The 15140-nt window shown below is 57.2% G+C and overlaps 1 protein-coding gene across 1 annotated transcript; it reads left to right on the plus strand.

The window, feature by feature from the left end:
• The first annotated feature begins 313 nt into the window (after window positions 1-313).
• On the plus strand, window positions 314-13713 carry ACADS (acyl-CoA dehydrogenase short chain). The gene is made up of 10 exons (XM_072723006.1): window positions 314-458; window positions 1489-1652; window positions 10417-10566; window positions 10826-10937; window positions 11391-11542; window positions 11805-11975; window positions 12046-12183; window positions 12347-12442; window positions 12652-12708; window positions 12831-13713. The coding sequence occupies exons 1-10, from the start codon at window positions 413-415 to the stop codon at window positions 12981-12983; spliced, it is 1239 nt and encodes a 412-aa protein (XP_072579107.1). The 5' UTR covers window positions 314-412; the 3' UTR covers window positions 12984-13713.
• Window positions 13714-15140: the final 1427 nt, after the last annotated feature.

Consider the following 15140-nt stretch of genomic DNA (forward strand, 5'->3'; position numbering starts at 1 on the left):
GGGGCATTCCAGGTAGAGGAACAGGGCGAAATCGCAGAGGCAGGAACAAGCCGGGGTGTTGGGGCCTCCTCGCGCGGCCGGAGCCGCGAGGGCACTAGGCACCGGGCGGGAGAGGCAGCCGCCGGTTGGTCCTAGGGAGCATCTTCGGCCGCGGGACTGGACTTCAGGCGAGACGGGCCACGGTCCGAGGGTTGGGAGAACCGACCGCGGAGACACCGCGAACAGAGAGCGTAGCCCGCGCTCCCGGCAGGGAGGCGGGGCCGGGCGGAGACCGCCCCCGGGGCTAGAGGGCCTGAGGGCCGCCCGGCCCCGCCCCTCCCCGGCCCCGCCCCTCCCCGGCCCCGCCCCCGGCCCGGAACCCGTGCGCTCACCGCCCGAGGTCGGCGAGAAGCCTCGCGCCCCGTCCGCGTCCATGGCCGCCGCGCTGCTCGCTCGGGCCTGGGGCCCCAGCCGCCGAGGTGAGTGCGCTCCCGCTTCCGCACAGCGGGGCGGCGGCCCGGGCCGGCCAGCGGGCGCGAGTCCCGGCGGCCGGGCCCTGCCCTGCGGCGCCGGCGGGGGGCCGGCTGCACCCCCTCCGGGCACGCGCGCGGCCTTTGGCCCAGTTGGGCCGCTGCTGGCGCGTGCGCGTCCCCGGGTCCCGCCGGGATCCCCGCCCTCCGCTCAGCACCCGCCTGCTGAGGACTTGGGGCGCCCCTCCTCCCGAGCCAGGCCTGGAGCTGAACCCGGACCCAGGGTCCGTGACCTTGGGCGAGACGCTCGGCCGGTCGGCCTCATTTGGCCTGTGTGTAAAGTGGTCCCAGCGCCGTGTCACTGTCCTCACGGAGTCACCGGGATGAGATCGCAGGCTGTGTGAAGCACCCCGCTCGGCGCCTGCCATACGGCGCTCAGTAAACGTGAGGGCTTGTGGATGATTTCATATTGCACTTTTCCAGCTTACTTCTCTCCCACTGTAGCAGCAGTGACACATGTGGCCAGGGCTTCCTTTGCCTGCAGGACAGCAGTAGGGGGACCCCCACGGAGGGCTGTCTCTGCGAGGCCCTGTGCTGAGTGCGCAGTCAGCATCTCTTTAACCCTCAACCCTAAGGAGCTGAATACTGCTGGCCTCCACATTTTCTAGGAACGGAGGCTCAGTGAACTTAAGATCCTTGCCTAAGGGGCAAAACTGTTTTCTTAATATGATTGGTGTCATACTGAAGATTGAGTGGGATAGTTGTGTGCAAAGTGTACAGCAAGTGGAGTAAGCATTCCGTTGGTGGGTTTCTAAACAGCAGTGCTATTGGCATTTTGGGCCAATAATTCTTTGTTGTGGAGTCTGTCCCGGACATTGTAGAGTGTTAGGCAGTATTCCTGGCCTCTATTCACTCCATAGCAACAACTGGAAATGTTTCCGATCATGCCTAGGGAAGGCCCACTCAGTCTGTTATGATGGTGATCATGCAGCAGGACCTTCTGCATTCGCCTTTCTCTAACACCTGTTTTTGCGGGCAGCTCTGCGTCCTCGGGACTGGCGTCGGTTCCATACTGTCTACCAGTCTGTGGAACTGCCTGAGACACACCAGATGCTGCGTCAGACATGCCGGGAATTTGCTGAAAAGGAGCTGGTTCCCATTGCAGCCCAGGTAGACAAGGAGCATCGCTTCCCGAAGGCCCAGGTGAGAGTTCCAACTTCAGCAGCCCCCGATAGTGGTCTGCCAGCTGCTCCTGGATATGCAGTGACAGTGATAGCCAGAGGTACTGAGATTCCAAACCAGGAACTCCCGGGCAGGTCCTGGAACCCAGAAAATTCTCTGGAGGTTTCTTTCATCCAGCATGAGGCCTATCGTGCAGATTTAACTCCTAGAATAACAGTAACGGTGGTGGATGGGTGTCATGCTTCCTGCAGGCCAGGCATCGTGCTAGTAGTTATAGTCAGTGCTTGCAGGATGCTTACCGTGTGCAAAGCCATCTGCATCTCACAGTAAACCTGGGAGGTGAGGGTACTAGGATTATAGACCCTTTTGTATAGTTGGTAAACTCACATTGACTAGGGGGAGTTAAATAATATGACCCAGGTCATGGAGCTAATGAGTTGCAGAGTGAGGGCTGGGGCCCAGCTCTTCTGCTGGACCCTGAGGTCCCAGTGAGTATGCTCTTTTTTTCCTGAGCCTGTGTGTTCATCTCTTGACATCAGCTGACATCTGTAATTTCATGATTATTTATTTATTTATTTATTTATAATAATAATTTTTTTTTAAAGAATTTTATTTTATTTTATTTTATTTATGATAGTCACAGAGAGAGAGAGAGGCAGAGACACAGGCAGAGGGAGGAGAAGCAGGCTCCATGCACCGGGAGCCCGACGTGGGATTCGATCCCAGGTCTCCAGGATCGTGCCCTGGGCCAACAGAAGGCGCCAAACCGCTGCGCCACCCAGGGATCCCAATAATAAATTTTTTTAAATTTTATTTTATTTATTTATGATAGGCACACAGTGAGAGAGAGAGAGAGAGGCAGAGACATAGGCAGAGGGAGAAGCAGGCTCCATGCACCGGGAGCCTGACGTGGGATTCGATCCCGAGTCTCCAGGATCGCGCCCTGGGCCAAAGCAGGCGCCAAACCGCTGCGCCACCCAGGGATCCCTATAATAATAATTAAAAAAAAAGATTTTAATTATTTGAGGAAGGGAGTGTGAGAGTGTGAGTGCATGAGCAGGGGGGAGGGGCAGAGGAAGAGGGAGAAGCAGGCTCCCAGATGAGCAGGGGTCCCCAATGAGGGGCTTGGCCCCAGAATTCCAGGATCATGACCCTAGCCAAAGGCTGACACTTAACTGACTGAGGCACCCAGGCACCCTGTAATTTCATGATTAAGATGTTCCTGCTCTATCCTTGGGGCGTGGCAAGCCCTGTGGCACATGGTATAAATATCCCATAGATTATTTGTTCAGTAAAGAACTTGTGGAAGAGTAAACCTTTCTGGCTTCTTTTCCTTTTTTTAAAATTTTTTTTATTTATGATAGTCACACACAGAGAGAGAGAGAGAGAGACAGGCAGAGACACAGGCAGAGGGAGAAGCAGGCTCCATGCACCGGGAGCCCAACGTGGGATTCGATCCCGGGTCTCCAGGATCGCGCCCTGGGCCAAAGGCAGGCGCCAAACCGCTGCGCCACCCAGGGATCCCCTGGCTTCTTTTCCTAGCCTGTTTTTCATCCTAAGGAAGTCAAGCGTTCTGGTTGCCATTTCATATCTCCTGAGCTCTGGGGCTACTTTTCCAGCTTAGAAAATACTGTGCTGTTCACAGCATCTTGGGTACTGTGCCTGGGCTGTGGCAATATGCAGGGAACTCAAGATGAAGTGGGTGAGTGGCGCTCTGGGCATGGAAATTTGTTGGGTATCCTTCAGGTGTTATTTGCCACTTGTCAGCCCTTCTAGCCCTGAGGACATCTTCACCTGCAAATCTGACCCCATTTTGCTTCTAGAATGCTTGCAAGATTTAGGTGAGGTAATATATGTCAAATTCTGGAGCCTTGGGCAGCCCTGGTGGCTCAGCGGTTTAGCGCCACCTTCAGCCCAGGGCGTAATCCTGGAGACCCGGGATCGAGTCCCACATGGGGCTCCTGCATGGAGCCTGCTTCTCCCTCTGCCTATGTCTCTGCCTCTCTCTCTCTTTCTCTCTCTCTCTCTGTGTCTCTCATGAATAAATAAATAAATAAAATCTTAAAAAAAAATTCTGGTGCCTCCTTGTCCTGGAGAAATGATAGTTATCAACACTGGTGTCATTTTTATTACAGTCAAGAAATTTGAGGCAGAGAGAGGTTAAGTGATTTTCCAGGAGTACTGATCTATGCACTAGAATTCATGTCCCAAGTCTGGCTGGCTCCAGATCCCTTCTCCCTCTGCCCTCCATGCGTTTGTTCTTGGAGCCCAGCTGGCAAGCAAGGAAGCCCTGTTCTGGTTGGGAATACTGCCGTTGAGGACGTAAACTACCCTTCTGCCCTGCGCACCCACACACACTGCTCCAGGGACCTCATCTGGCACTCTCCCTTCAGCTTTCAGTACCATTCATGTAGATGTGAACAAATTCCTCTCTTTGAGGAGATAGGGCAGGAAGAGTTTAGAGGTGCTGCCCTCAGAACAGTTGTCCTGAGATGTGGCTGTGTGCTGGGGCTTCTCCTGCCCAAAGACAGATGGCATAATTTGCTTTTCCTGTTATTCCTATATTCCCTCAAAATCTTACTAATATGACAGACACAGATTTACTCTGGGCAAGACAGCTGGCAGTAGAGTAAACTTTTCCCCAAGCTCCTCTGAATTAGTCCTCCTGCTCTATAATCTCCTCCTGTGTTTCATGGGGCCAGGGGATTTGCAAGCCACCCCTCCGGAATCGTGGCAGATGAGGTATGGAGAGAGGAGGCCCATGGCCGTGGGGTGGCAGGAAGGCTGGCTCAGGAGGACTCGCCGAATTCAGGACTGTAGCTCAGAGTCCCCAGAGCATCTCTGTCTGGGATTACGCTGGCAGGTGTTTTCACATCTGTGATGTCATTCAGGATCCTGAGTACTGCTTTTGTTTTTTCGACGGAGGCGCAGTCACTGAATTGCCCTTGGGGCTGTAGAGTTAGGGAGAATTTGTGCTGCATCTTCTGATCTTGCCACCACCCCACATGAACGGGACTCTTGTCTGGGTGGCTAATGGGGTACAGAGGTTAATCAAGGCTTGCTTCCCTTGAAGATTCCCAAGATTGAAGCCCGCTGGATCTGTGCGTCTATCCCTGGCTCTGTTACTCTGGATGGTGCTCCGTCCCCAGATCTAGAAGGGAATCCAGGGCTTACATGGGCAGGGCAGAGAGATCAGAGAAGTAGATGTACACATTATATGCAGGTTGTGAAATTCAAAATAATAGTATCAACTAATGTTTCCAAATAAAATGGTGATAAGAACAGGGATGACTGTCATTTGGGGATTACTGTCTTCCAGTTGCTTATATGTCACATTTTCCACACAACACTCTGAGGTAGTTACTTAAATTCTTTTCAGTTTTTAGGTGAAGAATCTGAAGCCAGAGGTTAAGTTTCTTGCTTAACAGCCACACAGGTAGAGTGGGAGGGGCCAGATAGACTCTTGAGCCCCAACCTGGCTTAGAGTGAGTGCTTAGTAATTTCTAATATTTTTTTCCTGAAGAATTTTTTGCCCACCCCCCCAAAAAGTGGGTTTATGGGGGAAGGTTCAAGGGGAAAAGAATTGAGGGAGGCAGGCCAAGGATTAGGTGGAAGGGCTAGTGCCAGTTTCTGTTCGCTTGGCTGGTTTGGGAACCTAAATTGAGCTTCAATTTTCCTGTATCCAAAACCAAAAAGAGAGGAGAGAAAAAGAAAGAAAAATTTACAATGTTCTTTTATTATAAAGGGAAATAAGATGTAAAATGGTGTTTCAACTGATTATGGACTCACCAGGCTTCCAGCACGTGGGGGCTGTATATTTATTGTCTAAAACAGTCCCCCGGCCAGCTGGCTCAGTTGGTAGAGCATGCGACTCTTGATCTCAGGGTTGTGAGTTCAAGCCTCATGTTGGGTGTGGAGCCTACTTTCAAAACAAAGCAAAAAACAGCCCCATTTCTTCTCCTTCACTCAGTGACTGTTTATTCAATAACTTTACCAGCCCAGGTTCGAGACCTGCTCTTCCTCATGTCCTCTCTCTGGTGATGCTGCTTTGCTGACCTAGTTAGCCACATAGAAACTTCTAGAACCATACCCCGTTTTCTTCTTCCTCTTATCCACTGAGTCTAGTTAATTCCTTTTTTTAAAAAAAATATTTTATTTATTTATTCATGAGAGACACAGAGAGAGAGGCAGAGGGAGAAGCAGGCTCCATGCAAGGAGCCTGACATGGGACTCGATCCCGGGTCTCCAAATTCACATCCTGGACTGAAGGTGGCACTAAACCACTGAGCCACCGGGGCTGCCCTAGTTAATTCCACCCTGGAAATGTGTCCTGAATGCCCCCTCCCACTTGTCCCAAGCAAGTTCGTCGATCTGTGTCCCAGGAGCGTCCCTGTGTCCCAGGAGCATCCCGTTCACCACCTGTGTCGTTGTGCTCAGCACGTCACTGCATGCCGTCAAGAATAGTCAGCTTCCTGTTCACGCCCGCACATCTCTGTCCACATGACACCTTGCTCTGAGGAGGTGCCCGACATTCAACAGATAGTTGCTGAATTGAATGGGATGGTGAGGTGACCCTGCATGTCCGGAGTGGCCCAGCATGTAGCACCCACCAGCCACCAGCGGACACCAGAGGAGGCAGCACACGGGGCTTCTTTCCCTTGAATAAGCAGCGATAACTCCAGCAAGTTAAGAGCTTTGATTCTTTCAAGGAAGTTAGTTTTGATTCTGTTGAGCAAATGCAAACTCAGGGTAAATTTGATTCTGTGAAAATGTAAGCTCTCAAGGCACCCTGTGGTGGTGTTCCTGTATGAAATGCCTGCTAAAAATTTCCCAGAGATGAAGGCTGCTGGTGCTGCAGGCTCACTGTGTCACAGCCGGGAAAGGGGGCTTGGGGGCTTACTTTTTCTCGCATTTTCTCTTGGGAGCTTGGAGACTGCTGGGATGGTGTCTCTTTCTGAGATGTGAGCCTGGCTTCCTGGCTCACAGACACAAGGGACCTCAAGTGGCCATGCGAGAAGCTCCAGGACGTTCCCCAGGAGCTGGGTCTGAAGCCCAAGTCTGTCTGCTGGAGCAGCAGGGAGCCTGGTGGCCAGCGGCCATCTGTGCTCTCAGAAACCATCTCTACCGCCAGACAGACACCTTCTTTGTTTCCTCTTTCTTTCTTTCTTTCTTTCTTTCTTTCTTTCTTTCTTTCTTTCTTTCTTTCTTTCTTTCTTTCTTTCTTTCTTTCTTTTAATATTTTATTTATTCATGAGAGACACAGAGAGAGGCAGAGACATAGGCAGAGGGAGAAGCAGGCTCCCTGCGGGGAGCCTGATGCGTGACTTGATCCCAGCACCCTGGGATCACAACCTGAGTCAAAGGCAGACACTCAACCACTGAGCCACTCAGGTGCCCCTGTTTTTGCTACTTCGCATCTTGTCCCAGTTTCTTTCTCTTTTCAGTTGTCATTTCCCAGTGAGTCCATGCTGGCTCTCCCTCCCCCGCTACCCGCATCTTTCCCCAGAGGACACGCTTCGGCAAGCGTGTGTCACCACCAGCATTGCTTCTGCCTCTGTGTTTTTCCTGGAACGTTCCTGTGGGCTGGCTGTAGCATCTTGCCAGGGATCTGGTGACCTGTTTCTGAGTAGAAAGTTTGGAAACAGCAGAGCCAGGCATCGCTGATGAAATTGGGTGAGCTAGATTGTGTAAGGCCCTGGTCTGGGCCAGGGGTAGGGGAGCTATTTTCAAAGGTGCTGGAGCTGGAGGCCTTTTAAGCAAACAGAGCAGGTAGCGGGGAGGACGGGACCTGGGTGAAACTTGAGGGGAGACTGGTCACGGCTGTCCTGAGAACTGGCAGGATAGCCCATGGGAGGTGCCTGCTAGGGCAGAGCGCCTGGAGCCCTGGCTTCCTTGTGGCCCGAAGTGTCACCTCTCTGGGAGCTCCCCCACCTGCAGAAGGAAGGCAGGTCCCCCTCATTCTGCCCACAGCCCCTCCCCCTCAGGAATTTGGGTTTCCTTTTTGTTTCTTGGGATGAAGTGGAGTCGTGGGGTGCTGGACTAATCTGTCCTTTATTCCAGGGCTGGATCTGTAGGGCTCTGGGATGAAGAGGAGGTTGGGTGGCGCTGGTAGCGTGGGGCAGTTGGCTGGTAGGCCAGAGAGAGCCTTTCGGCGAGGTACCTGCCGAGGCCTGCGCGTTTCCAGCACCTGGTGGAGTGTGGCCCTGGCTCCCGACCCAGCTCTGCACTCCCTGACCAAATGCCGGATCCCCCCAGCCTGGGTGTGTTGGTTGCCTTACAGTATGGGTCTGACGGTTTCTGTTTCTGTTTTAAGGTTGCGCTCGTACTGGCACAGGGCCCTGTGAATCCCCATATGGATTGAGATGCAGTGCAGTGTAGACTGCTCTCTTGCACCCTGGGTGCTTCCTGCCTGCTGCAGTGGTGCAGTAACTGAGCAGGCCCGTGTCCTCTGGCTGTAGGCATATGGTCCCCACAGAATGTTTGTTTTTTTAAGAGATTCTCAAAATGACACAGCTGGAGTACCTCTTAGTCTTTTTTTTCTTTTTAGAGAGGGAACATGGTGGTGGGGACGGGGATGGGTTGGGGGAATCCATGAATCCATGCCCAGCGCCGGGCCCAACACGGGGCCCGATCCCGCGACCCTGAGATCATGACCCCCCCCCTCCCCGAAATCAAGAATAGGATGCTTAGCCAACCAAGCCCCCCAGGTGCCCCGTCTAAGTCCCTTTTATCACCATCTGTTGGTTTCTTTTTGCTATTGTGACAAACGACCACAGACTAGTGGCTTAAAATGACACCCAGTTACAATCCGACAGTTCCTAAAGGTTGGAAATCCACCTGGGTCCTGCTGGGCTGAACTCAGTGCGCTGGCAGCTCTGGAGAAGGGTGCGTGTCCTCGCCCTTCCAGCACCGGCTCCTGACCCCTTTCTAGCCCCCCTTTGGGTCACTTGGACCCCTGCTTCCATCGTCACCTCTCTCCCTTGCCAGGACCCCGTGAATAATCCAGGGTGATCCCCATCTCCTGATCTTTAACTTAATCTCACCTGCAGTGGTCCCCATGTCTGCCTGGTGGCCGTGGAGTGCCGTCAGTGCCTATGGGCTCAGCAGTTTGTGCCACTCGGGTGGATAAGAAGTGTCTGCCCACCCCCACCCCCGCCTCCCCTGTGCTTTCTGGAGACGCTGAGGGGCATGAGGCCACCCCAGGTGCAGAGGCTTACAGGAGGGGTTCCCATGGGAACAGTTCAAGGCAGCATCAGGTGAGAATTTCCTAGAGGGGAAGCACATCATTATGGAAGTGGCCCTCATCCCAAGCTGTCCAGGTGACAGCTTGTCAGCCACCTCGGGACGGTGAGCGCATTCACCCATCGCCCCACTTGTGCCTGGTGCTGTGCTCAGCATCCTGGACATATTGTCTCCAAACTTCGATGTTTCTATCACATGGCTGCTACTTGGGGAGGGAGTATAACACAATCTCAGAGGTAACATTCATTTTAGAAAAATGAGAAAATATCACAAACATTCTTACGTTTGCTTCTTTGAAGTCAAAATAGGGTAAGGACATGGGCACAGGAATCAGAATGACACGGGGGGGACTCATGAAAGCCATGCTGCTCCTCCTCCCCTGCCCCCCCACCCCCACCCTCACCCTGGGCCCTCTATTTTTTTTATTTATTTATTTATTTATTTATTTATTTATTTATAAAAAGATTTTATTTATTTATTCATGAGAAACACAGGAGAGAGAGAGAGAGAGAGAGAGAGAGAGAGAGGCAGAGACACAGGCAGAGGGAGAAGCAGGCTCCATGCAGGGAGGACATGGGAGCCCGACATGGGACTTGATCCCGGGTCTCCAGGATCACACTCTGGGCTGAAGGTGGCGCCAAACCGCTGAGCCACCCGGGCTGCCCTGGGCCCTCCATTTTAGTCGCTTCCTTTCGAAGCCCGGTGTGGTCTGCATTGGTCCCCAGAAGGCAGGCTTACGGAGGAGACCCCGGAGCCACTGCCGGGGTGCAGTTGGCCACAGTGCTCATGAGCATTGGCCCCGAGCACATTGCTCCCCGTGTGTGAGCTCCAGAGAGCCTCAGGTGGGGTTGGGCCCACAGTAGGCACTTGGTGGATGACCATTACTGTCATTGTGGTTCCAAAGCAGAAACTCCAAGCTCTTAGCCTTCAGGCAGAGGGAATAACTCAGTGAGCAAAAACCAGCTCCCCCCTTTGTGGTCAAGGAGCAGGACCCCAACGCAAATTGGCAGAATAATAGGTGTGAACTTCAGCTGCATGAGCCCTGCGTTAGAGAGCATGTGGTTTGAGGACAGAGATAGCAGCTGCAAGAAGTGAGGCTTGCGCTGGGATCTGAAGGGCATTAGTGACCGGAAACAGCATGTGCAAAGGCCTGGTGGTGGGGAGGCAGGGGTATGTGCTAGAGCTGAGAGGTGAGTATGGCACTGTGCTGACCTGCTCCTTACCTTGGGAAGCCCCCGAAGGGGAGCTTTCCTGTGCCTTCTGCGTGCTCACTGGTTCTGGCTGAGGACACACAGGTGAGCCAGTGGGGATGTGGGGGCAAGAACAGCTTGAGTGCACAGTGCTATCATGTAGACCTCAGCTCAGGCTGGGTCTTCGGCTTAACCAAAGGAGCAGTGGATCAGGGATCATGGGGAGGGGGATGGGGCCACATGGCCTGAGTTTCTGCAGGCACCGGCTCAGGAGCAGGACGGAGGGTTTGGAGTTGGGGGAGGTGAGCACTGGCCCCCAACTGCCCTTGCCGTGACTTCCTTCCTTCGGCCAGGTGAAGAAGATGGGTGAGCTTGGGCTTCTGGCCATGGATGTGCCTGAGGAGTTCAGCGGCGCCGGCCTGGATTACCTGGCCTACGCCATTGCCATGGAGGAGATCAGCCGGGGCTGCGCCTCAACAGGAGTCATCATGAGTGTCAACAACGTGAGTCCCCCCTCCTGGGCCCCTGGGACACACAGGTGGGAGGGAGGCTCCCTGTGGGCAGGTGAGCACTCTGGCTGTGTCTTCCCGGCATCCTGGGCACAGCCACACTTTGGCCCCCAGCCCCCGACCAGCTCTGGGCTCGGTCGTTTCAGGTGGGGCCCTGGGGAGAACAGGTCTTGGAGTGGGGTCCCCAGGCAGTCAGGTGAACCTGGACTTGAAGGCCTCTGACCACCTTCCCCTGGTGCCCCCACCCCTATAGTCCCTCTACTTGGGGCCTATCCTGAAGTTCGGCTCCAAGGAGCAGAAGCAACAGTGGATCACCCCTTTTACCAGTGGCGACAAAATTGGCTGCTTTGCACTCAGTGAACCAGGTACCAGGGTGGGACAGTGAGTGGTTGGCCCCCATCCCCTTGCCTGGAATCAGGGTGATAGACATGAGTCGGACCTGGGTTGCCCCTGGGGCAGAGGCAGGAGCGGGGCCATGAGAGGGAAGGGCACAGGCCTTCGGTGCAGGCAGTGGGGCTGAGCTCTGGCTGCGTGGAATCGGCCTATGAGGACACAGTCACCCCAGCTGGGCCAGGAGGGATGCCTGCTCTGGGGTTCCTTCAGTGTGCAGATGCCCTGCTGTGCCCCCTCCCCCACGTTCACGCCCTTGGGCTCCTTTCCACAGCTCTGGGGGCTGGTGTGGCTTTCTCCTGGGAGCCAGCACTGGGATTCTTTGGAGGCCAGGTCAGGGATCTTCCTCCTGGAGCTGGGGCGAGGCCAGGTCCCCTTGGAGGGGGGGTTGCGGAGGGCAGTGGATCCTGAATCTGTGTGTGGGGCAGGGAACGGCAGCGACGCGGGAGCCGCCTCCACCACTGCCCGAGCAGATGGTGACGCGTGGATCCTGAACGGCACCAAGGCCTGGATCACCAATTCCTGGGAGGCTTCCGCCGCCGTGGTCTTTGCCAGCACGGACAGGTCCTTGCAGAACAAGGTGGGGACCCCGGGGAGGGGGCTGGTGGGACCTCTGGGCGGGGCTGCTCCTGCTGTCCCGCACCTTGGGGTCTCCCCTTCCTCTGCCGCCCGCGGTGCCTGAGCGGGAGTCCACGCCTTCCCCCGAGGGGCCAGCAGAGGGCGCCCCGGGGTGAGGTCCGAGAGAGGAGCGTTTAGGGGCTGGTTTGAGTCTGGGGCGCTGGAGTAGGGGGTGTGGCCGAGTCCGGTCTCAGAACCTCATTGCCTGCCTCTGGGCATTTCAGGGCATCAGTGCCTTCCTGGTCCCCATGCCGACACCTGGGCTCACGCTGGGGAAGAAGGAAGACAAGCTGGGTATCCGGGCCTCATCCACAGCCAACCTCATCTTTGAGGACTGTCGCATCCCCAAGGACAGCCTGCTGGGGGAGCCGGGCATGGGCTTCAAGATCGCCATGGTGAGCCTGGCAGTGGGGCCCGGACCGTGGGGCCACGCTGGCCAGCCACTGACCAGGGCCTTCCCCACAGCAAACCCTGGACATGGGGCGCATTGGCATTGCCGCACAGGCCTTGGGCATCGCCCAGGCCGCTCTTGATTGTGCTGTCAACTACGCCGAGAATCGCAGGGCCTTTGGGGCGCCCCTCACCAAGCTCCAGAGCATCCAGGTAAGGAGCGGAGCCTAGCCGGGATGCTGGAGGGAGGGCAGCTTGGCCTTTCTTTCCGGCTCTGGGTGAGCTTTAACCGGCTCCCACGCTCTGCTCCTCCTGCCTCCTGTCCTCGGAGGGAGGGGCAGCCACTGACTGCTACGGTGGGGCTGGCTTGTTGCAGTTCAAGTTGGCGGACATGGCCCTGGCGCTGGAGAGTGCCCGGCTGCTGACCTGGCGTGCAGCCATGCTGAAGGATAAGAAGCAGCCTTTCACCAAGGTGCCTGTGGGGAAGGGGTCTCCCTAGGGCATGTAGGCATGGCCCACAGCCTTGGTGCGCCGAGGGACACGTCTGGGTGGGCTTCCAGTTCCTTGGGCCTGTGGGGTTATTACTGCAGGGGGAGGCTCCCCAGGCCCACCCCTGCTGAGGGCCATGCTGGGGTCTCCTCCCCAGAGTAAAGTTTCTGACCCCACCGTCCCCATGTTTAGGAAGCAGCAATGGCCAAGCTGGCTGCGTCAGAAGCTGCAACTGCCATCAGCCACCAGGTGAGTGTCTCCAGCGCAAGAAGGGGTGCCTGGGCGATGAGCCCCCTACCCCTGGTCCCTCAGTGTGGCCGGTCCCACCCCTGACGCAGCTTTTCCCTCCCGCCGCCTGCTTTCCCTGTTAGGCCATCCAGATCCTGGGTGGCATGGGTTACGTGACAGAGATGCCGGCCGAGCGGCACTATCGTGATGCGCGCATCACCGAGATTTATGAAGGCACCAGTGAGATCCAGAGGCTGGTGATTGCGGGGCACCTGCTCAAGAGTTACCGGAACTGAGCCCCAAGGAAGGGCTAAGGAGCACCGCACATGGGGGCCAGGCTGGCCTGCCTGAGGACAGTGGGAAACGGCAGGAGCCAGGAGGCCTTCACCTGACGCTCAGGAATGCTGCGGGGTGCCCAGTTTGGGGGGCTGTGCCTCTTCTTGCCAGGACCGCCCAGGGCCCAGCCCTCTGGTGTGGACTCTTCTGCTGCCCTCACCTCAACGCACCCCAGACCAGACTGCCCAGGCTAAGCCTGAGAGAAAGGAAAGGTGAGGGAAGGAGACCTATTCGGAAGACCCCTCTCTTCAGCTCCGCTTTTAGACGCTGCTTCCTCTTCACACCTGTGCCTTCTTTTCTTCATCAGAGTGGACCTGGCCTCCTGGAGGCGGGGCCTTGGGAAGGGCTGAATTACCACCTTGGGACCCCCCCCCTTTCCTTGCTCAGCGGGAGACCCAGGTGGGGAGACTCAGGTGGGACAGGCTCTTGGCAGCATCTGCTCTTCCCTGAGTTCAGGGGTCAGGAGGAGGAGTGGGGTGGGGGCCGAAATGCCAGAGCCCAGAGTAGCAGAGGTTGTGTTTCCTCTGGCTCCCAGGGCTGCCTTGGGAAAGCTGTGTGCCTGGCTCATCGTGAAGCACCTGGAACCCCATAAGCCTGTTCTTTATAAATTATAAATGAGCGGGAAGGGGTTTGAATCCTCCTTCAGGACAATCAGTTGTGGAAACAGTAATAAAGCGTACCTGTGCCTGGGTGGTCTGTCCTTGCCTGGGCGCTGCTGGGAAGGGGAGATGGTCCGTCTGCTAGTGAGCTCTCTGACAGCTGCCATCTCTGAGTGTGTGTGTGTGCATGTGTGTAAGGCTGACTGCAGGGGCATTCATCTGCCAGGGAGAGCTCCAGCACGAGGCAGGGTTGACCTGCTTCAGGAAGGTACCACCTGGGTCCCTGGGCTGGGTGAGGGTCTGGGACAGCGATGCTGCGGAGGGAGGACAGGTCTGGGCCTCTAGGCTAGAGGGCCTTGTCCCGGGGACTGTGCACGGTGGGTCCAGGCCCTGAGTAGGAGGAAGGGAGGGTGCCGCATAGGTGGGGAGGGGACAGGGTGGGGGGACAGGCCTGAAAGCCCGCTGTGGAAATGGGGCGCCGCAGCATCCTCTGCGTGCTACCTGGCTGCTCCCAGGGGCCGCAGAACCTGCTGGGGACGGGGGTCTGGTGCCCCTGGAGCCGGAGCCCAGCTTTTATCGACTGCCACTCCGTGCGCTGGGGCAGCGGGAAGAGAAACAGAGCAGAGGTTTCTTCAGGGGAGCCCGGGTCAGCCCTCCCGGAGTGGGGAGGCGTGGGGACGCGAAGGGACCCATTTGGAGCGCCCATCACGGGGTGGCCGACCCGGAGCCGCGCGCCTAGCGTGGGGTCCTGCCTCGGACCCCTTGACCCGGCTCCGCGTCCCCCCCCCAGGGGCTCGCCCGTGCGCCGCGGGGCGGGAGGCGTGGAGGTGGGGTCTCCCAGCGCGGCGGGGTGGCGGGGCCGCGGGGCCGGCGGCAGGTGCAGGGTCCGGCCAGCAGGTCGCACCCGCGGCCGCAGGCGGCTGCTCCCCGCGCTCCCCAGCCCCGGGGGCAGGCGGATCCGGGGGTTGTGCGCCCCCCCCCCTGCTCCCAGCGCACCCTCTGCGGGTCCCGGACCCGCCGCTGTGGCGTCCCTGGGCTCGGGGGCAAGCGGGAGGTGCGGGGCGCGGGGTGGGATTCGGAGCTTCACCCCAGTTTGACCTACTGCACCTGGGAGGCGGGTGAGTCTGCCCCCGCCCAAGTCGCTGACCCTAGGAGCAGCCATCGCAGGGTGGGGTGTTCGGTGCCTCGGTGACCCCGTCAGCCACGGAGCACCGGCCCCCTGGCCCAGCAGAGAAGCGAGGGGACGGGCAAGCGGTCGGTGCTGCCTGGGCCGTTAGACTAGCGGCGGGTGTGGGGGGCTGGGCTGGGCTCAGGGGGAGCCTAAGCGCCGGAGGGCTGGCCCAGCTGCAACCCCAGCTCTCCTCCTCAGGCCCCCTGTCTCCCCGTGTGGAAAAGCAGGTGGCTGTTGGGGGACCCGCAGGCCGCGGGCAGGAGCCACGACACTGCTCCCGGGGGCAGCCTGTTTTCCAAGACCCCCCTGGGTATCGGCTCGCGGAAGGGCCGGGCCTGGCCCAGAGG

This window comes from Vulpes vulpes, chromosome 10 (assembly GCF_048418805.1).
Source record: "Vulpes vulpes isolate BD-2025 chromosome 10, VulVul3, whole genome shotgun sequence".
Lineage (NCBI taxonomy): Eukaryota > Metazoa > Chordata > Mammalia > Carnivora > Canidae > Vulpes > Vulpes vulpes.